This window comes from Sinocyclocheilus anshuiensis, unplaced genomic scaffold (assembly GCF_001515605.1).
Source record: "Sinocyclocheilus anshuiensis isolate Anshui unplaced genomic scaffold, SAMN03320099.WGS_v1.1 scaffold1303, whole genome shotgun sequence".
Classification (NCBI taxonomy): Eukaryota; Metazoa; Chordata; class Actinopteri; order Cypriniformes; family Cyprinidae; genus Sinocyclocheilus; species Sinocyclocheilus anshuiensis.
Genome location: NW_015537954.1, coordinates 84,746 through 112,245, shown reverse-complemented (window position 1 = coordinate 112,245; position 27,500 = coordinate 84,746). Strand labels below are relative to the sequence as shown.

The window sequence follows — 27,500 nt, the reverse complement described above, 5'->3', positions numbered from 1 at the left end:
TAAAAACATTATTTATGTGAGCCTATGTATCGCACTGGAAATTGAATATTTATTTTACATTTTTAATGTAATTTTGTGTAAAATAATAACATTTGGTGGTCCAAAGAAAAGAAAACTCAATTAGGAGACATTAAAAATCAAAGCATTGTTTATGCAAGTATATAGGCAGGATATTAAATATTTCTGCTGCTTTTTTAATCCAATTAAATCCATTAAATGCATTGCATTAAATGCAACCTTTTTTAATCTGATCAAATAATTAGTGCACAAGGTAATGTTAAAAATCTACTGCATTTAACTTGAAATGAATAATCAAATTGAACACATTGCATTGCGGTGCACAGTAACTTTATACGGCCCAATTTGACAAATTATTCTTCTATGGATGCAAGCAGTTAGGCTGGCTGTGTGAGACAAGAGCAGTTATGGTGGACTTCCTATTCCTGCCCATCCCATGTTATTTGCCGGTGCCGTAAATCACCCGACTGCTTTTTAGCCGGGTAATGTTTCATAGCGTACAGCATGATTATGGTATTAATAGACTCTAAATCTGCCTCCATCCCCAGGGTTGGCAGTATACTGTACGGCATTGACAGCATGCCAGATTTACGTCGCAAGAGGACCATGCCTATTGTCCGAGACCTGGTGAGTAATCACACTCGGCACCGTTATGTTTGACTGATGGAGCTTTAGAAGACTGTATTAGCCAATCAGACCCACCGAGCACACGGTCACTAGTCCGAATTTACAATCCAACACTGTCAGCAGAGCACATGCAAGATGGAGGCGCACACTTGTTTATGTTTTGATGCTATTTTGAGGCTTTTACGCTCCACCAGAGTAAAAGTAGGTCACCCGCCTGGTGTTCTCCACAATATCTGCAAATCAGTTCAAATCATCTGTCCTGTCTTTAAATGTGTAGTGCTCATATATTGATAATGAAGTGCTGTTTAATTTATGAGATTCTAGATGGCGAATGATTGATCCACAGCATCTCTGTAGTATGTTTCTAATTATATTTTTGCATTTGTTAAAGGAACAGTTCACCTAAAAATGAAAATGTGCTGTTAATTTACTCACCCTCAGGCCATCCGAGATTTAGGTGACTTTTTTTCTTCAGTAGAACAGTAAAAAAGATTTTTAGCTGAAAAAAATTAATACCTGTGGCTCCTGACGATATATTGAGGTCTTATGAAGCGAAACGATCGGTCTGTGCAAGAAACTGAACATTATTTACCACATTATTACCTGTAATCCAGAGCCTCACAGTCTGATTCTTTCAGACAGTTCGCTTCAATGAACTGGTTCAGTTCATTGGTTCATTCATGTAATCACACAATGACGTCACATATATATGGTTTACATATCTAAAGCAATTAACTAGTTTTCATCAGCACATCTTTTTGCATAAACAATGAAAAAAAACATTAAATGTTTTCTCCCCTTCATTCAAGCTCTGTTCACGCATTTTCATATCAGCAGCTCATCGGTCTTTGGTCTGAGTCAAACTGTTTCCTCAGTTCAGTGACTGTTGGAGGAACTGGAGCGCTGAATATGTTGTCAAAAACCAGCATCATAGGATCATGTATGCCAGTATATTGACTCATTTCGAGTCGGAGTGACTATCAGGCATCTGAAAGTGAGTTTTGATTTTGATTAGATCTGTGCTGTTCGAGCCTAGACTTGTGCCGGTATTCGGTATTCGGTAATGCGATATATCACGGTAATGAATATGCACGATATTGTTATCGTGGGCTCTTCTAAATACCGTGAATAATTATATATTACAAATTATTCAGAATTTTTAATGCATTTTAAGAATACTTTTCCCATCAGCTGGTCAAAATGCACAACACCTGTTGTATGCTGCGTGAAAGACACCTGCGCACTCCGATGTAAATAAGCGCGGACGAGAAGCACATGGCAGAACATGTGAGATGCTCTGGATGAAAGCGCACTTTCACTGTCTGACAGCAGATGGCACTAAACTGCAGAAATAATAATAATAATAATGAATTTAAATGAAACCCTGTAAACAAAGCAGCTGCTGTACTTTCTGTTTCTGAATCGTGTTTAAATGATTTAAACAGCCATTCAGATTTGTGTATTTGCTATGATGTTCATCACAGAGCCAAATACTTCAATATTTAGACTTAATAGGCTATTTATTTTCAATCTTTTTTTTACATTTTAATCTGGACTATAACATGCCCTAGATATTGTTTTGATTCTTTATTGTTCGGTCACACTTTACGTTAGGGCTTCATTAGTTAACATTAGTTCATTCATTAGTTAACATAAACTGCCAATGAAAAATTCTTCTGAACATTCATTAATCTTAGGTATTCCAATATTTAATAACACGTTGTTAAAATCGAAAGTTGTAACTGTGTTATTTAATGAGCTAACATGAACTAAGACTTAATAACTATAATTAATAACTTCTGTAGCAAATGTAGATATTGCTCATTGTGAATGTTAATGCATTAACTAAGGTTAACTAATGAGGTCTTATTGTAAAGGGATACCTATTGGTCTTTATAGTTCTTTTGCACTTTAATCTGTGTAAAACTTTTAGCTTTATACATTTTTCTGTATTGCTTTATTGCATTTAAATGTTCAGTTATTTTTGTTATAAGAAAAAAGTTATTAAACCTGTTATACTGTATTATGACAGCACTTTTTAAAACTAAATTTCAATATCGTGATAATACCGTATACCGTGATAAAAGCATTAGCAATTGATCGCAACATGAAAATTTGATACCGGCATATCCCTATTCGAGCCGCAAACTGATTCAGAAGCTTCAGTCTGGTTTGGTGAACTGATTCATTCAGTTCGCTTAAAAGAATCGGTTCAAAAGAATGATCGGTTCGCGAACCTGTTTGCCTGAGGCTCTGGATTACAGGTAATTATGCTGTAAATAATGTTCAGTTTCTTGCACAGACTGATTGTTTCACTTCATAAGACCTCTATATATCGTCAGGAGCCACGGGTATTTATATTTTGTGTTGCCTGATATAATTTTTTTGACTCTCAAAGTAACTGTAGCCATTGCATTTTATGAATCACCAAGGACCACAGTTTCAGCTAAAAATCTACTAAAGATCTACTAAAGAACAAAAAAAAAGTCATCTACATCTCGGATGGCCTGAGGGTGAGTACATTAACAGCAAATTTTCAATTTTGGATGAACTGTTCCTTTAACATTTCGAAGGATTTCTTTTTCTCTTTTTCTTGTTTGAGCTCTTGCAGTCCGTGTCTTTGTGTCCATTGTTTCTTCTTGATTTTGTTAAAGTGAAAGTTTCTTAACCGATTTTTGCATTGAGTTTTGTGTTCAGCTTCTGAAGGACAAATGTTGATGCTGTATCTGTCCATATTTTGCATGAAATTAAAACCCAACCCTGTTTTGGTAAGTACGGGTCATCGTTCAGTTTTCTTTTGGTTTTTTGCCGTGTCCTGTGGTCCATTCCCACTTGGGCCCATATTGACGTATGGGCGATATTTTTCCGTGAGTTGTCAGATTTCTCTCCAAAATTATTGTTTTCTACTCAATCGATGCATTCGAAACCGAAATGTTGACAACTCCACCCAAAAATATATCTGAGGACTTCATTGACTTCTGATTTAACTGTGTGCCATTTTAAATCCATGTAAAAGTGACCTGCGCCAATGAGCCTTTTACAGCGTGGATGAAGTCAGTGCTGTACTGGGTCAGATCTGGTCTATCCCATCATGCCTCTGTCCCCTGTTTCTGTCCCCTTGTTGGCTGTGTGATTGCTTCAGGGCAACGACAGTCAGTCACGGGAGGGTGGGGATCGAGGGACCCGCCCAAAACTGCAGCCGGGGCTTTAAGTCAAAATTCAGAAGAATCCATTGCCTGCAGCAACCCTCAGCAATTCAAGTGCATGTCGAGACTTACATCAACACTTGGCGTTCATGTAGAGGTCAAATCTACCCGATTTTCCTATGCACCCCTGCTTTAAGGGGCCGTTAGCATCCCGCTTGGTCTTTACCACCATTAGGTTCAGGGTCGGATGGTAAAGACGAGTCCAGTATGGTCCGCTGTCAGTGCCTGCCGATCTAAATATGGCTAATCGTGGCTTTTTGACTTCTGACCGGCTCCCATTTCCCCCTCATTGACTCTTTCTTGCTCTCTTTCTCTGTCCTGAACTCTTTGGATCGTGTTTTTTGAGCTGGCTTTGACACATGCCGTCTGGTCTTGTCTGTTTGTAGCAGTACTCGCAGGCAGTAGGAATATGTCAGGGCGTCTTTCAGTATCTTAACTAAACAATTGCACAGCAAATGCATGAGTGAACTGTAAATTTCTCCTGCATGAGAGGTGAGTTATTTAAGGATTGAGCCTCACCTCTGCAGCTTTCACTCTGCTCTTTAGACCAAAAACTCGATCTGATTTTCTGCATGGCGGCAGGTATGACGTAAAGAGATGTGCTTACTGTGTGTAAATGGCTGCTTGCCTTTGCTAAATGTCTAATTTTGTGTGTTTTTTATGTTTTTCCCTGCATCTGGACACTCTAGGCTTTGGTAAGTCTCTTGCATTTTAATGAATCCAGTGTTTGTCTACTTGGATACCTTCATCTAGTCAGTTGAAGCAGCACAGATGTGTCCTTATCTGCCTATGGTATCCAACAATCCCCTGTGTGGTTCGGTGTTTGGTGGAAAGACTAAAATGACATTATTTTAGCTGCTAAATATGCTTAAAGTTCACTTTAATTTGTTCTAGCTCATTAGACATGATTTTATGGTGCCGTGGAAGCTTGTTTGAAGCTGTTTTCATTAGGTGGTTCCTTTTAAAATGCTTTTTTCTGACACTAATAAAAGTGACAACAGAACATTGCTATACATGTACTGTACTGTACATTACTGTACACTGTACTAGTTCAATGTTTGTGTTAAATGGGCAGAAATTTGAAGACAATTCATATTTTCTTCATTTGGATGGACAAATAGCACCGCTATTTTTATATTTTTATATTTTATTGATTTAATTTATATTCTTTAATTTATTATTTGTCCTATTCATTTATTTATTTATTTTATATTTATTTATTATATCTGTTTTTATACTATATTTTTATGCATTCATTCATATTTGTTTTTGAGGTTGCAAGGAACATTTTTCAGCATGCAAAAATAATAGAGCATTCTTTAATGATTTAAAAATGAAGACTTTTTCCATTTCATTTATTTTTTTTTTATATTTATTTTGTGTATTTATTTATGCACTTATGTATTCATTCATATTTGTTTTGGAGTTTGCAAGGGACATTTTTCGACATGCAACAATAATAGAGCTTTCTTTATTTGACGTAAAAATGAAGACTGTTTCATAATTTGAGCATGCATAACAGAAAATATCAGCTCTGTTTCAAATCCTAGTGAGCCATCTACCTACTAGACAGCATTTTTAAGCATTTTGTGCACACTTGTGGTGTTAAGGCTATTCTTAAATGCATGCATTTTGATCACATTTTAAGGCGGGATTGCATGTATCCTTAATAGAGAATACAGTCCTATAAATGCATAGCAGCAAGCTCAGAAAAACACGTTCTTTCCTGTTAAGATGGGCTGTTATATTTGCTTTATGTAGACAGCAGCACTAGTTTTAGGATAGAGCTATCATTTCATTATCAAGTCATTATCAAGTTCATTATCAAGTCTGTCTCCTGAAATATTTAAAATCGCAGTAAACCTAATAAATTAAAGCATATAGCACGGTGCAGAATTTTCTTCTTTTCTGCAACATTTCCTTCTCTTGAACCTAAAATGAAGAGCTTTCGGAGACTTGCGCTCTGTAGGGTAACAGGTGAATATCTGCTTGAAGGTGAAAGTGGTTTCCCACCCTGAGTAATCAAGTTTTATCTTGGTGTCTCACGATAACATTCAGCCTAACACAACTGATTTCTACCCTGTAGCGTTTGATGCGTTTCTCAGAGTTGCCTTTCTCACTGTTTACTTTCTTCATTTCAGACATTGGCTGCTCGAAAGGCAGGCATTGCGTTTGGGCTGGTGAACAGAACGACTCTGAACAACGAGGAGCTGGTGAGTTTTAAACACACATACGCACAGCGCTTTCACCATATAGACTCGTGCATAAATCACTCTGTAAGCAGCCAGTCAGAGTCTAATGAGGAGCGATCATGTGGCACTAATGTAAAGCTCATGCATAAAGTCACAACTGATACAGAAACACACGTCAGAGCCAGAGGCAAAAACAAATGAACAAGATAAAAAAAAGACTATTTATAATCTCTAATTTCGTTGTCACAAAATAAACCCTGATGCACAGCAGCTACCCACTAAGTATATATTAATTTCATAAGTATTGACTTAATACACTGCTACTTACAAACTACAGTAACTAAATAAATAAATGGACATGAAATATAGATTTGAGTGAATTTATTTATTTTTTAAAGTCTCTTCTGCTAGCAAAAACCGCATTTATTTGATCAGAAATACAGTAAAATTGTGAAATATTATTACAATTTAAAATAGCTGTTTTCTATGTGAATATCTGTTAAACTGTAATTTATTCCTGTGATCAAAGCTGAATTTTCAGCATCATTACTCCAGTCTTCAGTGTCACATGATCTTCAGAAATCATTCTAATATGCTGATTTGCTGCTCAAGAAACATTTCTGATTATTATCAATGTTGAAAACAGTTGTGCTGCACAATATTTTTGTGGAAACTGCGATTTTATATACTTGTTTTAGGCTTGTTTAATAAATAGAAAGTTTAAAACGAACAGCATTTATCAGTGTTAAAGAGTCGTGATATCGCTGTTGTATCCGCATTAAGATGTTTTCTGATTATTTGGGTGTCAATCGATAATTCTCGTTTGAATTGTATTCTTTACTTTAATTCGACGGAGGGGCCAAAGCCCTGAGAGAGGAAAGAACGTCTCAATCAATAGAAGAAGAATAACTCTAATTTTTTCCAGACATTCTTCCCTCCCATTAATTGATCCGCTGAATGAACGGCCCAGAATGACAGAGTGTGATGTGATGTCCAGTGCAGGAATATACCTGAGCTGAAGACTAACACAGCCTGGGAATTTTCTGCTTATGTGTTTGGGGAGTTTTAATTATAACATGATGTGCGTTCAGGCACAGAATGGACATGCTGAGTAATTTCCCATTTCTTTCTCTCTGTTTTCATCTACCAAAAAAAAAACAGGATGCCTTTTGTGACAACAAAATTACCTGGATGTGCATTAGGCATGTAATGTATGACGTATCTGTTTATTTTATAACAGAGCGCAACAGTCAGGCTCCGGATGTAAAAATCCCATTCATTTTCTCCGAACTGATTTTTAACAAAAACATATAGACCAGTAAAGACAGACATAATGTGAGCTACGAGGTTGTTAATCAATGGTATATGCTTCTGCATCAGCTTGCATTATTTCAAATTATTATTATAATCATGTTTAACAGCAGGAAGCCTGGTGACAAACTACATTACCCATGATTCTTCAAAGAAATCTCCAAAGAAATCCGTGTTGGGTATTGGGAAATGTATTTAGTGTATGTAAGTGGAATATTAATATTGTGATTTTGTTTTGTTTTGTTTTAGTGTGTGTGTGTGTGTGTGTGTGTGTTATTTTTTAAAGCGGATCTGCTCTCTTGACTGCTCAAGACAAATTTCTCCTTATGGAGACAATAAAGAACTGATAAAGACAAAGATAAAGCTATATATATAAAGATTAATCAGACAGTCAAAACAAGCTAGTCATGCCAAAATATAACTATATATATATACACACATTTTGTCTTTAAAACGATAGTTTTATATTTTCCCATGGTTTTCAGTCATGTCATTTGCAATGCTTCATGTGAGTGTAGTTCTTTCCCTCATTAAAGCCATTAAGTAAATGTTTGTGTTTTTGTCCTATTTTTATTTTATTTATTTATTTTGTTATTATTATTATTATTATTATTATTATTTACTTAAAATCAGCGTTTGTAATGTTGTGATTCACCTTGTAACTGTTTTTTTTTTCTTTATGGGAAAAATGAATGGGAAAAAGACTTTTAGAAACAAGGGCGCTGAAAAAGTGTACTCTATAACTATTGTCCTGCTGCAGAGCATGATGGGAAACGTAGTTTAGTCACACAAGCCTGTTACCTCATAAAACAGCTGAATAAGTCATATTTAAAAAAAAAACAACAAAAAAAAACACCTAATTAGGTAGTTCACGCCAAAAAAAACAACTCATTTACTCACCTTCATTTCATTCCAAACCTGTCTGACTAACACAAAAGAAGGCATTTTGAAGAACAGTCAATGTTTTTGCATCCTCACAATGAAAGCAAGTGGGGTCCTGTGCTGTTTTGGACCCCACTGACTTTAACTGTATGGACTTTTCAGGTTTAAACAACAAGAGGGTGAGCAAATGATAACAGAATTGTTGTGTCTGGGTGAACTTGCCCTTCTAGAGCTGCACAAAATGCATTCATAGATATTGTGTGGTTTCTAGGGAAATGCTTGATAGCATAATATCAGACGTCATGGATCTTACAGTGATTTGGCTGCACTAACCTGGCATTAAAACTGTGGCTGTGACTAGTTTCAACCTTGATTTTTCAACCCTGTTTTTTGCTGCATCAAGTTTGGAGGAAATCTAGCGATTCCCACTAGTCTCACAGCATTGCGGTAGTGTTTTTCTCATCGCGTTATACAATGCAATCATTGCGGCATGGGTTGAAGGCAGCGTTAGCGAGTGATAAATAGACAGGTCAGAGCCGGGCTCCAATGGGCCGGTCCATTCGCCCTTAATCCAACACTAGTTTTCCTCTGAAGAATAGCAGCAGCACAATCACTCTTTTAGATGCACCTGTTTCCAAACAGCCTTCGACGGGTCTTAGACCTAAAACGGCGGAGGATCAGATATAGAGAGCTGGCCGGCAGATTTCTGAGTAGGCCGAACAGATGTCTGAAGTTTTTTAATGCATTAAACACCAGCGAGAGAGCGAAAGAAACAATGTGAGGGAGAAATTACAGCAGAGACACAATCCCTCCGAGAGAGAACAGCGTGCCGAAAGCAGCCCATATGCTTAAGAAGACACCGGAAAACAAGGACAGAAACTGTTATATCATTATATCCGTCCTCAACACTCACAGCAAGAGGGAGAAAAATCAACTGAGAGTGTTTGGATTCGGTCCGTGACATTATTCAGCGAAACTGAGATCATGTTAGTCAAGGTTTTCTGTGCCAGAAACATTCATTATTTAGTTTTGCATGACCAGCATTCTTTATTCTCTTTGACGTTTTTTTTGCTGCCGTATCTTTTATGCAAATGGTCTCTTTGCATTTATTGGTCTTTGCATATGAGCAACAGGATATATCATACTGTATGGCTTGTTTTTTATAAACAATAAATTGTAAACACAAAGTCATAATAAACTCAAATTTTAAACTATTATAGACTTTCAATATATTGCAAACCATGCAGCTTTGCAAGTCAAAGATCAATCTGTAGCATTTAGGTTGGCTGAAGTCATAATATGTTTCACTATATAAACATCTACACATGCATTTGCATGTATATGAATGGATGTGAACACAGATTACCACATAGTGGTTTAATAGTTATTCTGCTGCTTTGCAATAATAATATTATCCATCCTAACAAGCTGTTTTTGTGGATTGGTTTTAAAAAATAGTCTTCTGGAGGAAGTTATGAATGCTGAAATTTACAAACTCTTATTTCAAATTTGATTTCTCACTATAAGAAGCCTTTAAAAATTAAAAATAATATTGCTTAATATTTTGATAGCTTGTGTAGAGATGCAAAGCTGAATTTTCAGCATCATTACTCCAGTCTTCAGTGTCACATGATCCTTCAGAAATCATTCTAAAATGCTAATTTGCAGCTCAGGAAACATTTCTGATTATTAGTATCAATGTTGAAAACAGTTGTTCTGATTAATATTTTTGCAGCATTTCTTTGAAATAGAAATCTAACATTATAAATGACCTCACTCTCACGTTTGATCAGTTTAATGCATCCTTGCTGAATATAAGTATTACTTTCTTTCAAAGAAAACCCCCAGACTTTTGAACAGCAGTGCTCATGATCCGTACAGATGCAGTCAGCAGGTCTTCTGGCGCAATAATCGCGTGGCATCACGGCATTTCCAGCATCATTGGCCTCCAGCGCAGAAACACATCCCAACCAAAGACATCACCGCAGTGGGTCTGGAAGCCGAGGGCTGCAGGCGTGGAGGACGCTTCCAAACATTTCATTGGCTGGTGTTTCTCAGAGGACGAGCTGCTGTTTTCCAACAGTTAAAGGCTTAGTTCCTCCAAAAAATGAAAATCTTTATTTATTCACCTTCAAGTCGTTCCAAACTCACATGCTCGTTTTTTTCCTGTTGAACACAAAAGAAAGGGTTTGGAACGTCGTGAGCGTGAGTGTTGTCGTTTTTGGGCTGAACGATCTGTTCCACACTCAGTCACGGCGTCATCAAACTACGCCTTTGTTTGTTTGTTTATTTTGAATATGCGCCCTCTAGCAGCGAAAAATTACATATTGTGCCTTTAAGATGCTGTGAGGCGTGTGGGTCAGAGGCTGTGTGTTTTGACAGATGGTTTAATTCCTCCGTCCCTCATTTCTGCTGGAGTTTGTGACACTCCTGACCGCTTTGTTCAGTGTGAGCGATTACTCCATGGATATTCCCTCTCTCTCTGGCTGATAGCCCAGTGTTTAATTTGGAGGATAACTCATCTGGTTGCTCCAGAGTCGCTAGTTTAAATTGGAAAGTCCTCTTCCGTTTTTGCCAGCTGTTAATTCCTCCTCATTTGCATAACGTTACGGGTCGAGCATGTAACGGCCAGCAGCAATCAGACCTCATAAATGCAATATATATATATGAAGTTGGTATGACAAACATAATTAAAATTTTTTGATCATGATATGTTTGTGTAGGGATGATTTTTGTGGTAATACATCACATATCTGAGATAAAGGAATAGTTTGCAGAAATGTAGCATTGCATCACTTGCTCATCAATGGATGCTCTGCAGTGAATGGGTGCCGTCAGAATGAGAGTCCAAACAGCTGATAAAAACATCACAATAATCCACAAGTAATCCACTCCTTCAAAAAGGCCGTCTTGTCTGAATCAGAAGAGAAATGTGAACAGATCAAGCACCGTTTACAAGCCAAAACAGCTCTAAACAAATATATATTTTAGAACCATTTTGGCTTGATTTGTGCAGATTTCTCCCCTGTTTTAGACAAGACAAACTTTTGGAAGTTAAAACGTCTCAATGATGGATTTTTTTCTTACAAACATGCAGCTTTTGGCTTCTCAAGACATTAACTGATGGACTGGAGTGCTGTGGATTACTTGTGGATTATTGTGATGTTTTTATCAGCTGTTTGGACTCTCATTCTGATGGCACCCATTCACTGCAGAGCATCCATTGCTGAGACACTGATGCAGTGCTACATTTCTCCAAATCTGATGAAGAAACATTCAACACAACTCATGCATTAAACCTTGACTTCATAAGTGGATCTCAGGGAAAAGTTAATTGACCAAATGTATGATGTGACCCATTTAAGTGTTTAATATAACTAAGACAACCACCATTAATCATTCGGTACAGTTTCATTTGTGCATTATCAGTTATTTTTTCACTTTGTATTTGATGCTGTTGCTGTTTTGTATCAAAATTTCCCCTCAGAGAGTTCGATGAGGGAAGTTTCTCAGTTTGTCTTTTTTTAGGTTTACTTAGCTAATTAGCCTGCATTTTCACTCTGCAGTACTTTTAGTTTGCTTTATTTCATTAATAGCCGTTTGGACGCTGAAATCTCGGCAGCTCTTAACGTAATGACTCTGTGGGCGGAGAGCAGAACACACGTCTCAGCAAAAGTGCATCATGGGAAAGGAAAGTGCCGTACATCACCAGCCCACCTCTACTTCACTCTCGCTCGCTCTTTGTCTTTTCCAGCTGTAAAAGGACAGATTTATGTGCACATTAATTCTGCTCTTTCATAAGGATACAGAAGATGCCATCAGATTCTCTCCACCACTTTTGCCTGTGAAAGCAAACTATTCACAACGAATACGAATGTCCACTGAGCGAATCCCACAAAACTGTCAAGAACATGACTTCAGATTCAAAAGAAATTAGGATGGAATAATAAGCTTATTATATATATTTCTGTTTATTTTGGGGGTGAAGTGTGGCATACCGTGCATGTTCTTCACAGGTTTGGTTTTGTGAGATTCACCCTGTTAGTCTCAACAAGGACAGATTGAAAACACTGTGTGGGCTTCACATGTGCGCCATAATTAGTGAAATGAATATCAGCATGATATCTTTAAAAACAAATACTATATTATGATTTTTCTGCACACCAGCTGACCGAGGCATCTGTGAGTGTTTTGTTATGAGCGGAGATCTTGAACTGCAGAGCATGTATATGAATCTGATTTAGAAATATATGTCAGATTAATAATTAAAATAGATATTATGCACTTAAATTTTTCACAGTGTACTCGCATTGATTTTGCTGGAGATAGTGATTGTTTTGAAACTTGATTCACTAAAGTCCCAGTATGGTATTTTTCATGTGTTTCATTATAAATATGTGTAGGTAAATATTGCTATGCATTTTTATACTGATCCATATCAACGAAAATCCTTAAGTATTCTTATTTAAATCAGTAATTTTATTTTATTTTTTATTTACTTTTTAATTTAGCTAAAAAGGTGTGTAATATTATATATATAATAGTGTTTATATAATAATATAGTTTAAATTGTTTTTTACTTTGTGCACACATATAAACATCCACAATCCAGATGTTAACTCAAATAAAAAGTAAAAAAGTAAACTTATTTTATCTCAGCTATCTGCCAAAACAACAATTCTTATTTTCATGTAGTTTAACTTGATGTACTAAAATATGAGTAGACATAAAAAAACAATAAATAATAAAAGTTACAAAAACACAGCAAAAATACTAAAACTAATTAAAATGAAAATGGAAAATACAAAAATACTAATTAAAATATATATAAAAAAACACTATAATAGCATCTCAATGATATTAAATAACAATGCCTCTTATTTATAAAAAAGGAACTTTAAACCATTTCAGAGCAAATACAAAAATATTTAGAAAAATAAGTAATGAGTCTCCAAAATATCAAAATATATTTTTTTTTACATACTTGATGCTCATCTTTCTCAAAGTTGCAGTGTTTTTCTTGGTAGCTACTCTAAGGAGCACAAGTTATCCTGGAAACAGCAATAAAATAAATTCATGTTTTTTAAACCACATTTATTCACAGCAGTAGGAGCACAAGTTATCCTGGAAACAGCAATAAAATAAATTAATGTTTTTTAAACCACATTTATTCACAGCAGTAGTGTGCATATCGAGTGCTGTGATCACTACGAATGCTCATTTTTCTTCTAAGACCTTCATTGATTTGAGAAAAACATTGATTGTGCATCTTTCTGCCCTCTTGATGTAAATTCTCTCTTTTCACAGAAACTGCACGTGCTCAGAAAGACCCTGCAAGCGTTGATCTATCCCATCTCCTCCACCACGCCCCATAATTTTGAGGTTTGGACGGCCACGGCACCCACCTACTGTCACGAGTGTGAGGGTCTGCTGTGGGGCATCGCCCGGCAGGGCATGCGCTGCACCGAATGCGGGGTCAAATGCCACGAGAAATGCCAGGACCTCCTGAACGCAGACTGTCTGCAACGTGAGTCAGTCATTCAGATTTCAGCCCTCTTTACCCGATCTCAGTGCTCCAAATGATCATGTAAGCAAGAGAGGAGAAGCTCAAATCCATCTTTAGAGAATGCAGTTGGACTTTTATTCACCATTAAAACTTCTCAGTCAAGCATCATTATTACTTCTGCATTAAAATGGGTGTAAAAGTCTTTGAGATATAGATGCTAAGAGCCAGTCCCACCAAGATTTCATTTTTTTTTTTATTAATTAAATTATTTATTTATTCATTTTCTGCTATCAAAATGACTGATTTTGTGGGTGTAATTTTACAGAATTTTGTGTAAGATATGTGATGCTATTTTAACAATTAGGATACCACATTTACCATATCATGTACAATATGATTCTAGATGTACAAAATTCATACATGAAACAGAAAAAAAATGCAGAAAGCTTGTTTATCTCATCAAATTCTGAAACAAGATATTAAAAAAATTACAAACAATAGGATAAAGGTACAAATTAAATAAAGAGAAATAATAAAAGGCAGGTTTTAGTTTTTAGATGGAAGGTTGTTTCCGCCACCAAATAGAAAAATTATTGGTAATTGCAACTTTTATCTCACAATTCTGACTTTTTTGCAATTCCGAGTTCATTTGTCAATTCCGAGGATTTTTTTGCGCACAATTCTGACTTTTTCCCCAGAATTGAAAGGAAAAAAGTACAAATTGTGAGATAAAAAGTAAAAGTTTTTTACTCAGAGAAATTTTACGACATAAACACAGAATTGCAAGATATAAATGCAGAATTGTGCGATAAAAACTCCCAATTCTGAGAAACAAATGTCAGAATTTTGAGAAAAAAGGCGCAATTACATTTTTTTTATTCCATTGAAAATTGCAAGTTGTAAACGTATAATTCAGAGAAAAAAGTCAGAATTGCGAGAAAGTTAGAATTCTGAGTTCATTTCTAGCAATACTGAGATATAAATTATGATGGTTACGTGAAAAAGTCCAAATTGTGAGATAAAAAGTTCCCTTTTTCATGTTTTTTATTCTGTGGCAGAAACACACAAAATACTACAGAAAATAAATAATCAGATGTAAAATAAATCACTTCTGTGCATGACTTAAATATACTGATCCTTATTAAAGCTACTAAAGTTATTCAGTCAAGAGCAAGGAGTGATTTTCTCTTGTCTTTTGCTGTTTGATTAACATTAACGACACAGATTAGACATCATACTAACATGTCGATATCTCAGTAGCACTGCGCTTTTTTTATTTTGCAGTTAATGGTGAATTATGCATCAATTATGCAAAAAAAAAAGTGATTTTGTGTCGTGTTCCACAATCACTGAATCGTGAAAAGCTGCAGAAACTGAAAAACACTCCTCAGCTACACTTTAGCATTGTAACAGTGAGTTTTGCATGGGCGAACACATTTTTCTTCAGAAAATGTAAGTCTGCTTTATCACGCTGCAAGCCCATAAGCAGTGCTCATCATTTTGAAATGCCTTTGTCTGTCTGTCACATCGCATGGCAGCTCTTGGCTCTGACGGCTTGCTTTCGGCAGCTGTTTGTTTTATTGTTTCTCTGGTTTGCCATTCAAACAGTTCGGCACTAAGAGAATAACCATTTTCTCTATGGTAAGACTCCAGTGCGCAGCACAGTGCTCTCAGACGTGCGCTAAAGTCGGACTGTGGCTGAGATATATGTGATGGAGTTCCCTAGTAAACCTCACAGACGTGGCCGTCTGCCAAAGACACAAATGGGCCTGTACAGAGAGAGATTTATTAAATGAGCCATCATATTTAAAAGTGTGTGTTTAAATGTGCGTTTGGTTTGGCTTGTATGGTTTGTGAAAGAAAAAACCTCCGTCGTTTTCAGGTCACATTTGGGGCGAGACACCTGTAAACAGTCACGCTGTTTTATTCCTATATCCAGCGCCTCTTGAACACTCTTATAAAGCTTTCATTTGGTGTTTATGATGCTTTTCTGAATGAATTATTCATTTTAATAGGGTGCCGAGGGATACAGTGAGTCATCTGTACTCCACTAAGTCATCTAGAGATCTGCAATACTAAATATACTTCAAAATCAACTGGACTAAATGGCTATTAGCTCTTAAAGGGACTATATATATGTAGAATTTAGAAACCTGTGTTATTAGTGACACCAGTGGCCATTGAGTAAACTGCAGTCAATATGGTTAAGTTATTTTTTGCTCTTCACTTAAAAGTAATATTTGAGACTAAAGACAAACTTTAGGTTGGCTTGAGAAAGTCTGACCTGAAAGTTTGAAGCTGTTGTCAAAGCTTGAAAGTTTAGAAAGATAGATTAGATAGATGTTGATAATCATGCCGCTACTGTAGCATGATGTAGCACATTGCTAGTATGTTTTTAACATGTTAGCACGATTGACATGTTTCTAGCATGTTTCTAACATGTTTGCCATGTTGCTAGCACATTGCAAACATATTTTAGCATGTTGTTAACATGATTTAACATGTTTTTAACATGATTAGTATGTTTTAGCATGATTACCATGTTCCTAGCATGTTTCAGCATGATTAGCATGTTGTTATCATGTTGCTAGCATGTTTTTAGAATGATTAGCAGGTTGGTAACATGATAAGCTTGTTGCTAGCATGATTGCCATGTATGTTTTTAGCATGATTAGCATGTTGCTAGCATGGTTATCATGTTAACATGTTGTTAGCATGATTGACACGTTGCTATCATGTTTCTAACACGTTTACCATGTTGCTAGCACATTGCAAACATATTTTAACATGTTAACACGATTTAACGTTTTTTTTTAGCATGATTAGCATGTTTTAGGATGATTAGTATGTTTCCTAGCATGTTTTAGCACGGTTAGCATGTTACTAGCATGTTTTTAGAATGATTAGCATGTTGGTAGCATGTTGGTAACGTGAATTGCTAGCATGATTGCCATGTATGTTTTAGCATGATTAGCATGATGTTAGCATGTTAACATGTTGTTAGCATGATTGACACATTGCTAGCATGGTTTAGCAGATTACTAGTATGTTTTAACATGATTAGCATGTTGTTAACATGTTGTTAGCACGATTAGCATGTTTCTAGCATGATTACCAAGTTGCTAGCACATTGCTAACATATTTTAGCATTTTGTTAACATGATTTAACATGTTTTTACCATGATTCACATGTTTGCTAGCACATTGCTAACATATTGTAGCATGTTAACATGATTGAACATGTTTTAGCATGATTAGCATGTTGTAGAATGATTAACATGTTGCTAAAATTATTAGGCTGTTGATTTAACGTTTTTAGCATGATTTGCATGTTGCTAGCACATTGCTAACATATTGTAGCATGTTAACATGATTTAACATGATTAGCATGTTGTTAGCACATTGCTAACCTGCTGTAGCATGTTTTTTAACATGTTTTAGCATGATTAGCATGTTGTAGAGCGATTAACATGTTGCTAACATGATTAGCCTGTTGTTGGCATGTTTTCTGACAAAAATGTAGGTGCTTAGAGGTACGTTTATGTACACGGAAATAATTAGAATCCAGCAGGATGCGTTTTTCTATAACTTGCATACTATTTAGGGCGAACAGTGTGCAAATTGTAATGGCAGCTCATATCAGCAGTGATAATGTAAGAACACATGTACTGTAAATCACTCTGCAGGTGCTGTGGAGAAGAGCTCAAAACATGGAGCCGAAGACAAAACCCAAAACATCATCATGGCTATGAAGGAGCGGATGAAGATCAGGGAGAAGAACCGGCCCGAGGTGTTCGAGGTGATCCAGGAGATGTTTCAGCTCTCGAAGGAAGATTGCAACACTCACCTGAAGACGGCCAAACAGGCTGTGCTGGAGGGAACGTCCAAGTGGTCTGCTAAAATCACCATCACAGGTGAGCAATGAGCGAATCTCACATCACTTAACAAGAACATGAACACATTTCACACAAAAACCAAAATGAGAAATAGCTTATTGATAATGTCACAATGCAAATGTTAATGTAGGCTTATATGAAACTAGACTTATTTGAAATATTTTATATAAAATTATTATTGCTATAGAATTATATGAACTATACATAATTATCAGTTATAAATTATAAAATTTTTATTGTGGTAAAATTACTATAAGGTATAATGATATTTAATGTAATTTTTACAAAAATCAAATTTTATATAAAACATGTAAAATAAAAAACAGAAATATTTAATTTTTAAACAATTATTTTTTAGGATTAAATATGGGCCGAATATGTTAATTGTATTTTATATTAATTTGTATTCATTATATTCATTATTTGTATTTTATCGTGCTGTCAAACGATTAATCGCGATTAATCGCATCCAAAATAAAAGTTTTTGTTTACATAATATATGTGTGTGTACAATGAGAAAAAATATATGAAATATATTATTTTAACATTTTATATTAAATTATTATTATTCTGAAGAATAAATATATAATATATATTTTCTTTGAATTTTTCTTTTAATAGTGTATTATTTATTATGATTATAATATAATATAATAATGTGCGTCTCTATGTCTGCGACTGGAAGAGACCCTACAGCAAGGAAATGCTGCTCAGTTTAATTTGGGAAATGTTCCGAGAGTTTTGCTTGTTTTCTGACAGCTCAAACCGAGTCATAAAGAACCGTTTCTGTCCATCTCCAGATGCATGTCCTCGCATTGCTTTGTTTCAGTCATATTTGATCTTCCAGGTAAAGTTTGCTCTGTGTGTCCGTATCAGTGATGCTCCTTCACCTGACTTTGAGGGTCAACAGAGACTGTGAATTATTGGCAAGCTTGCAACGCTGCCAGAGTGTCAACAAAACACAGAGAGAAAAACAGCTCTCTGCTTTAATTTATCCTGGCGTACGATCGAATCTCCCGTTTTGGAAAGTATTCATACAATGATTTATTTTTCAAGGGCTTCATAAACACTGGCCTCTGTGAATTCTGATTTAGTTTGACTGACGCATTAACCAGGTGACCGTACACTGCAAAACATTTTCTTCTATTTCTGCCTTGTTTTGCAATAAAATGTCTACATTCACATGGACTAACATCCATAAAAAATTTCCTTGAGATGTAAAAATGCTTGTTTCAGAGAATCTACTTGAATTACCTTTATTTGATCAAATTTACAAAACGAAACTTCTTTTCTTGAAATAAATGTATTTTTATTACTCGTTGGGAAATTGTTTTTTCTTTTTCCTTTCTTTTTTTAAGCATAAATCAAACAACATTTTCTGTGGTGTATTAAGCCCGTTTTCACCATGGAATTTAAAAATATTGGTAATTGCAATTTTTAATCTCACAATTCAGACTTTTTTTTGTAATTGGAAGTTCATATCTTGCAATTCTCACTTTACATCTTTAAAAAAGTCAGAACTGCAAGATATAAACTCAGACTTTTTTCGTCGCAATTCGTCGAGTTTTTATCTTGAAATGTTTACAGTTTTTCTCTGAATTCTGTGTTTATGTCTTGCAGTTAAGGTTTTTTTTTTGCCACGCAATAAAAAATAAATGTAATTGCAACTTTTTTTCTCATAATTATGACAGTTTTTTCCTCACAACCCTGAGTTTATATCTTGCAATTCAGACATTTTCCTCAGAATTGTGAGATAAAAAGTTTTTAATTGTAATTTTTTTTATTTCAAATTTGTTATTTGCCAAAGGGATAAGAACAATAAAATTAAATATATATATATATATGTATTTTTTTATTTTATTTTTTGCAGTACAGACATAGATTGTTGTGCCATGAGCCAAAAAACAATCTGAGCGTCACTGTGAGACATACTGATGTGACACGAATGTGTGAACACAGCTCTGGATACACACACAAACACTCAGAGAGCCGTCCTTCTTTCATTCCAGCTAAACTATCCCGACTATATTACCCTCTTCAACTGGCCCAGTGACATTGCACCAATCTCTGTCTGTCTCCAAGCCCATGGATATATGTTCCCTGAATAATTTAGCACCCTGCTCGTTCATAATTAATGAGACGAGAGCTTCCTGTGAAGTACTATTGGCTCTGTGACGAATGGCATCCCCATTGACTGAGTTCAGTGCCACTCAGGCTACACACTGCTTTTATGTTGTATTGTTGCACATTCGTCTGTTTTGAATTGACTTTTTAGTTATTAATGGTGCTGTACATACACACACATACACACCGGACATGACTGAAGTTCAAAGATGTATTGTGGTCCTACATTTAAAAAAAAATGCTGTAGAAACTGTTTTCACTTAGAAATTGATAGCACATTTCACAAATAAATAAAAATAAATGGCAAGTAACACATTGAATTAAACGTGAATTTTTGCAGTAGGTAAATTGAAATCGTATTTAATAACATCCTCCACTAATCTTTGTTTTATTTACAACATTGAAAAATCTATATTTTTTAGATTGTATAAAACCCTGAGCCAGTGTTAAGTAAGATTTTAGTAATATTTTGAATTAGTTTTTACTTTATATTTTTGGTTTACTTTTTTTTTTTATACATGTCTTTAAATAACACATTTTTATTTTAGTTTGTGCTATTTTAGTACTTCAGTTTTAGCTATTTTAGTAGTTAAAGTAATTGAAAATTAGAAATGTTTCCTTGGCAACTCGCTGAAATAATATAAATAAAAGTAATTATTTTCAGTTAATGTTTATTTTATTTAATGTAATAAAAATATATATTTAATTAAGTTTTTAGTTTTAATTAACTACTATAACCCTGCTCTGGGCACCAATATTTTCACATAATAAATTAAAACAATGTTTGAATTTTTACCTTTAAATATCACAATTTTGCAGATTTGCAAAACTAAACACACTGTGATGAACACACAGTGTGTTTTTTTTTAATGCAATTCATGCATTTCTGTCAGCATCAGTATAATGCACTCAGAAGCCTCAGTTAGTGTAGAGTTAGTAGTTTCTCTTTTCTTCAGTCATTGTTGTCTCCCATGCAAATGCTGTTTTGCTTGTTTCATGAATGCCCAATTCACAAAACGTTGTCTTTTTTCTGTCTTTCTTCTCTAGTTGTATGTGCTCAAGGTTTGCAAGCCAAAGACAAGACGGGCTCCAGCGACCCCTACGTCACTGTACAAGTGGGAAAGACCAAACGCAGGACCAAAACCGTTTTTGGCAATCTCAACCCAGTCTGGGAGGAGAAGTTCTTCTTGTGAGTCTCACAGAAAGCAGATGTGTTTTCTGTTTATTTACCTTCTGTGTTGCAACGTGCATCTAACATTGTGCTTTTACACTGGGAATCTAGTGCAGTGCAATCAGCACAGTACTGATTTTATGTAAAATTAACCTTAAAATCATTATCATTTTATATTAATATAAAACGATAATAAAATGATTTTAAAATAAATTAATTAATAAAAAAAAAAATAAATAAAAAAAAAAAATAAATTGTAAAAAATAAAAATAAAAAATATATATATAAATATTTTTTCATTTTTATGTTGGCTAATTAGACTCTCTTCTGGCAAGTGACAGATGAATTTGCACGGAATTTAGATGCAAAGTCAACAACAAAGTATTTGGGATTTTTTTCTCCTCCCTTTCAAAACTTGAAGCTTATTTATTTGGCTGTTCTAATTATGCATATTTATATGGCCTGTTGCAGTTTTATATTGGCATTCAGCATTGTTTTTTCCCTTGTTTCCCACGACCCATCAGAACAGACCCGAGGCTCATTTTTAGGGCGTGACCCACCAGATCCACTGCTCTAGAATATCACGCTCTCTGCATGAGCGCAGATTGAGGATGAAAACGTTTTTATGAGATTATTGGACACTCTTATGCAGTGAAGCTTTTTAAAATTAAGTTGAACTCAAAGGGCAGAGACGCAGTTTCCATTTCACAACATTTCTGCCACTCAGTCACAAACAAATTTTCAAATGGCATATGAATTATTCAAAGTAGCCTTTCATTAATTTGACATTTTCTGTAGAGCCCTTCCATTACGAGTATGAATATTTTTTTGGTTGATAGTCAAAGGAGCTTTTTGGTCTATTTGAAAAAGCTCTTCGGGTCATAAATGAGGAGTAATGGAAATCATTTGTATTCCCGTTGGCTTTGTCATGCTCTCATGGGACTGTTTCTTTTCATATTTCTGATAGTATATCCTTGAGGCTTCTGCAGTCATGGGTGTTGCGTTATAGTGAGGCTGGACTCATTGTCCTGTTCCATTCATAATCCTTTGTTAGGATTTGATGCACAAAACCAATAAATCAGAAGCCTGAGATCTACAGCACTCCTGACTGTGGGAATGTTGTACAATCCAGACAGAACTTTATTTCTTGTGTGGTTTGGCTGAACTGGAGGAACGACAGGAGGTTGTTCCTGATTGTTAGTTGCTCTTTTCATTAAGTTTTTGCTGAGGCCATTATGAGATCCATGCGCTCAAATTTATCCATCCATGGATTGATGGATGGCTATGTGGATAGATGGGGGGATGGATGGATAGATAGTTGGATGGATGGGTGGATGGATGGATGAATGGATTAATATATGGGTGGATGGATGGATGGATAATTGGATGGATAGATAGATGGATGGATAGTTGGATGGATGGATGGATGGATGAATGGATTAATATATGGATGGATGGATGGATAGATAGATGGATAGTTGGATGGATGGATGGATGGATAGATGAATAAATATAAGAATCGATGGATGGATGAATGGATTAATATATGGATGGATGGATGGATAATTGGATGGATAGATAGATGGATAGTTGGATGGATGGATGGATGGATAGATGAATAAATATAAGAATCGATGGATGGATGGATAGATGAATAAATATAAGGATGGATGGATGGATAGTTGGATAGATGGAAAGTTGGATGGATTGGTGGATATATGGATGGATGGACAGAAGGATGGTTATATGGATGGATGGATAGATGTATGGATGGAGGGATGGATATATGGATGGATGGATAGTTGGGTGGGTGGATAGATGAATAGATGGATGGAGGGATGGGTGAATGATAGATTGATGGATAGATATATGGATGGAGGGATGAAAGGATGGATGGATATATGGATGGATGGATGTGTGGGTAATTGATGGATTGATGGAAAGATACAGTATATGGATGGGATGGAGGAATGAAAGGATGGATGGACAGATGGGTGGATGGATGGATGGATGGATAGATGAATTGGTAGTTGGATGGATGGATAGTTGGGTGGGTGAATAGATGAATAGATGGATGGAGGGATGAAAGGATGGATGGATATATGGATGGATGGATGAGTGGATGGATGTGTGGGTAATTGACGGATTGATGGAAAGATACAGTATATGGATGGGATGGATGGATGAAAGGATGGATGGACAGATGGATGGATGGATGGATGTGTGGGTAATTGATGGATTGATGGAAAGATACAGTATATGGATGGGATGGAGGGATGAAAGGATGGATGGACAGATGGGTGGATGGATGGATGGATGACTGGATAGTTGGGTGGGTGGATAGATGAATAGATGGATGGATGCATAAATTCCTGTGTGTTGAGGCAAATCAAATTAAAAATGAATGCTCATGAATCTGAATGTTTCCAGTTCTTCAGTTCAGAATATTGCTGTTTTTCACACAAAAAGTAATTTTACATCATGGTTTAAACACCAAATTATGTGCTTATTTTTGGATAAAATACTATACACAACTACTCTGCTTTGCTTTACACCATTAAATACCATTTTATTCTTAAATCATTTTGACTAGTTTGGGGTGTGTCCTGCTCTGTATTATTGCATTACTTCATCGCTGTCATGGGTGAATAACCTAAAGCAGTTAAACATCAGTACCACATTCATTCACACCATCTGGTGAGCAAACAGAATAAATGCATTGCACCAAGTGAAACAAAGCAATTTCAGTCTTTCAGCCTGTATTACATAGAAGAAAACATCACTGGTGCTTTGAATATTAAAGCACTGAATCCCGTCGCAGATATCGGTGCCGGAGCGATCTGCTGCTGTATTGAACTTTAGCTGTGTTGTTGCTGTGAGGAAGATTGCTGGATTATTAGAGCTACAGCACATCTTATACGACCCCTAATCCTCATCGCCCACTTTAATTTTCCATTTCAATCCGAGTTTGCGATCTTAATCCTGAGAGAAATGCCAGCCTCTGCCTAATGGATTGTTCTATATGCTAAAGGCCATGTTCTAGCTGTTTGTTTGTTTATTTATTTATTAATTTATGTTTTGTTTATTTGTAATCAAATGTATTTTTAAATATTTTTAAAATATTAAATAGTCCTTGACATTAACTCTTTCCCTGCCATTTTCTTAGCTTTTTGTTCAATATATTTTTATTTATTTTTTATTTTTTTTTAATGAAACTTGCCCACATTCAGGTATTGATAAAAAAGAATGCATGAAGCTAGTTTGTTTTGTTTAAAAGCAGAGGCTTTGTTCTTATTGCATGTTCAGATATTCATACAACAAAATATTCATGCTGGCGGTGGCTGGCAACAAAAAAACACTGGTAGGGAAAGAGTTAAAAAGGGGTTTAATGCTCCTATTTTCTGACTTGTTCTTTTTCTCTTTCGATTTCTCTCACTTTCTCTTTCTAAATAGCTGCAGTGCATTACTCAGAGCACATCACTCTCACAGCAGCCATCAACACCCATGAACACTGTCATACCCTGCATAAGAGTGGATCTTGTGAAATGACCATCGAACACCCCTAATGGATCCCACCCAAAAACACTCAGCAACATACTTACTGATGCTTACTAAGAAAAGACTTGCTATTACTGCTGCTCCTAATCAGCCTCAGAGATCTGAACAAATGCATCACGCCAATACTTTAGTATTAAGTTGCTAAAAAAAAAAAAAGATTATATATCTATTTATTCAAAAAGTTATTTTTTTCTTTTAAAGGACAGGACACACCAAGGTTTTCTTTTGTTAACCCTGATACAGTCTTAATGAAGTCTAATATTAAATTCTTACTGTTAAAATAGGCAACGTTAGGAATTTTGACCTGAAAAAAGTGAAAGCACAGTTTTTTTGCTGGATAATTTAGCTTTAATAAATTGGCATAAAATGTGAAATACTACTTATATATTATCTTATATATTATATGTATTAAATGTTATATATATATATCAAGAGTTTATTTGCAAAAACAGATAACTCAATAAAAAATCATGTTTTTTATTATGTTATCATGTTTTTATTGTGTTTTATTGTGTTAGTTAACTAGTATTTTAAGATATTTTTTACCTAATCAAAAAATCTGTTTTGCAAATGAACTCTTAATATATAAATAAATAAATATATATATATATATATATTAGTGCTGTCAAATGATTAATCGTGATTAATCGCATCCAAAATAAAAGTTTTTGTTTACATAATACATGTGTGTGTACTGTGTATATTTATTATGTATATATAAAGACACACAAGTACAGTATATATTTTGAAAATATTTACATGTATTTACATGTATATATTTATATTCATAAAATGTATATTATGTATAAATATATTTAATATATAAACATAGAATATTTTTCTGAAATATATACATGCATGTGTGTGTATTTATATATATATATTTATTATATATTTCAATAAATTAATTCTATTCTATTCTATTCCATGTTTTACTTGTGATTTTTAATCACCCCGGTTGAATTGAGCTCCTCCACAGGATGTGACAGGCCCTTGGGACATGTTTTTTACAGCCCTGGTCTACAGGACAGAGAGGAAAAACTGGGGCTGAAGAATACAGAGCTGAAACTGAGAAAGACACACACACACATCTATAATGAATATTAAAGAAGAGATCCCGCTCTCTTGCTGTTGTACAGTGTGTGTTTGGGGTCGACCTCGCGCTGGTGTGTGAAATGAGAAATGTGACAGGTAATTACATCCAGTCTGTGACTTACTTGAGCAGTAATGTAAGAGGCCGGGCTGTATTGTGAGGACGGTTGCACCTAAAGGCCTCTGTTAGACACAACAAGCAGCGACGGGCCTGTAACCCCTTCAGCTGTGACTGGATTCACACTTAAACAGCCTCAAGTGTCTTATCACTGTTAGAACACGCCCACCTTCTGCCATTGGTCGAGCAAAGGCATAGCTCCGCCCCAAACTCATTCCATTGGTTGATTCAGTGATGCAGCATCTGCCTGGTCAGGATATATATTAATTTTGTTTTTATATCTATATTTATTTGGCCAATATAACATTGCATTTTCAGCTCTAAGTGAAACAGAGAGTGTGGGAAATCGCTCTGTGCATTTCTTCATCTAAAGCTCAGGATAAATATTTGAGTCTATAGGGTGACGAGAAACCCCAGGGCTTCAGGAGAGACTGGATCGCTGGATTTGGAGGGATTTATGCAGGATTATGGGGAAATGCATATTTTGAGATGAGCTCTTAGTTCCTCTCACCTGTTTAAACTCTTTCAAAGACAGAGAGGCATTAGAGTGATAGTGGAAGCCCTCTTAATTTGTTTTCTCAGGTTGATAGTCTGTCTTATTATGACAGACATGATAGCAGATTAAACCCATCAAGCGATCTTCACAGTAGGTGTTTTTATAACAGCCGATGAAGAGCTGCTATAAATCTCTCCGAAACCTTCTGTTGGTGTGTGTTTTCTCTTCTCGCCCCGCTTTTTTGCCATTTGTTGTGAAACATGAGAGCAGATGGAAGTCGATCTATGACGTTGATTCAGTTCTCATTTGCAACTCATCCACCTAAAAGTGTGGCTAGTCTCATTTGCATATTAGCATACTTTCTGGATTAGCCTTAAACTAAAACATTCTAGTGCTTTCAAGCAAATTTCAAAGAAATGCAGAAACTGGGCTCATTTCTCTCGTTTAAAAAAATAATACATTTGGTTTCAGATTGAGTAGCAGACTGTTAATGAGGACACACTGTGCTGCTGGAGTAGCTGCTGCATTGCTATATTTGAGGATTTGTACATTTCCAAGGCTTTTTTAATACTTAAAATGTCACTTCAGTGAATATATTACTCAACTTTTGCCTGCACAGATTGAATTCATTTGTGGTCAGTCGTTTTTGTGAAGATTTATGAGTACATAAATGTATTTAAAACAAATATAAGAACTAAATCAACAATTTCAAGTAAGGTTTCAGATGAACTTCTAATGTGTTCTGCCTTACAAGTCAAAACGTTGAGAAAGGTTATGATAAATTTTTGCCATTTTGTCAGTAAATTTCAAAAGGCAAAGAAAAAAAACATTAAATGTTTTTACCTTCACTCATTCATTTAGCCATTTATCTTTTACTTTCACTGCATGTTCAAAAGTTTGGGACAGTTTTTTTAATGCTTCTGAATTAAGTCTCTTCTGATCACCAAGGCTGCATTTATTTGATAAAAAATGCAGTAAAAACAGGGAAATATTATTACAACTTAACATATCTGTTTTCTATGTGAATATCTGTGAAAATATAATTTATTTCTGCAATCAAAGCTGCATTTTCAGCATAATTACTCCAGTCTTCAGTGTCGCATGATCTTCAGAAATCATTCTAATATGCTGATTTGCTGCTCAAGAAACATTTCTGATTATTATCAATGTTGAAAACAGTTGTGCTGCACAATATTTCTGTGGAAACCGTGACGCATTTTGTTTTTCAGGATTCACAGATGAATAGAAAGTTCAAAAGAACAGCATTTATTTGAAATAGAAATTACATTATAAATGTCTTTAC

At 35.3% G+C, this 27,500-nt stretch overlaps 1 protein-coding gene across 1 annotated transcript in view; it reads left to right on the top strand.

Annotated features, from left to right (window-relative positions):
* Positions 1 to 27,500, top strand: part of LOC107665324 (protein unc-13 homolog C-like) — a gene marked incomplete at its 3' end in the record, with an annotated part of 129,555 nt that overhangs the window by 17,491 nt on the left and 84,564 nt on the right. The window contains exons 5-10 of the mRNA XM_016456152.1: positions 567 to 645; positions 4,541 to 4,546; positions 5,993 to 6,064; positions 13,544 to 13,763; positions 17,429 to 17,656; positions 20,810 to 20,951. Coding sequence (XP_016311638.1) covers positions 567 to 645; positions 4,541 to 4,546; positions 5,993 to 6,064; positions 13,544 to 13,763; positions 17,429 to 17,656; positions 20,810 to 20,951 — 747 coding nt within the window. The remainder of the gene's footprint in view (positions 1 to 566; positions 646 to 4,540; positions 4,547 to 5,992; positions 6,065 to 13,543; positions 13,764 to 17,428; positions 17,657 to 20,809; positions 20,952 to 27,500) is intronic.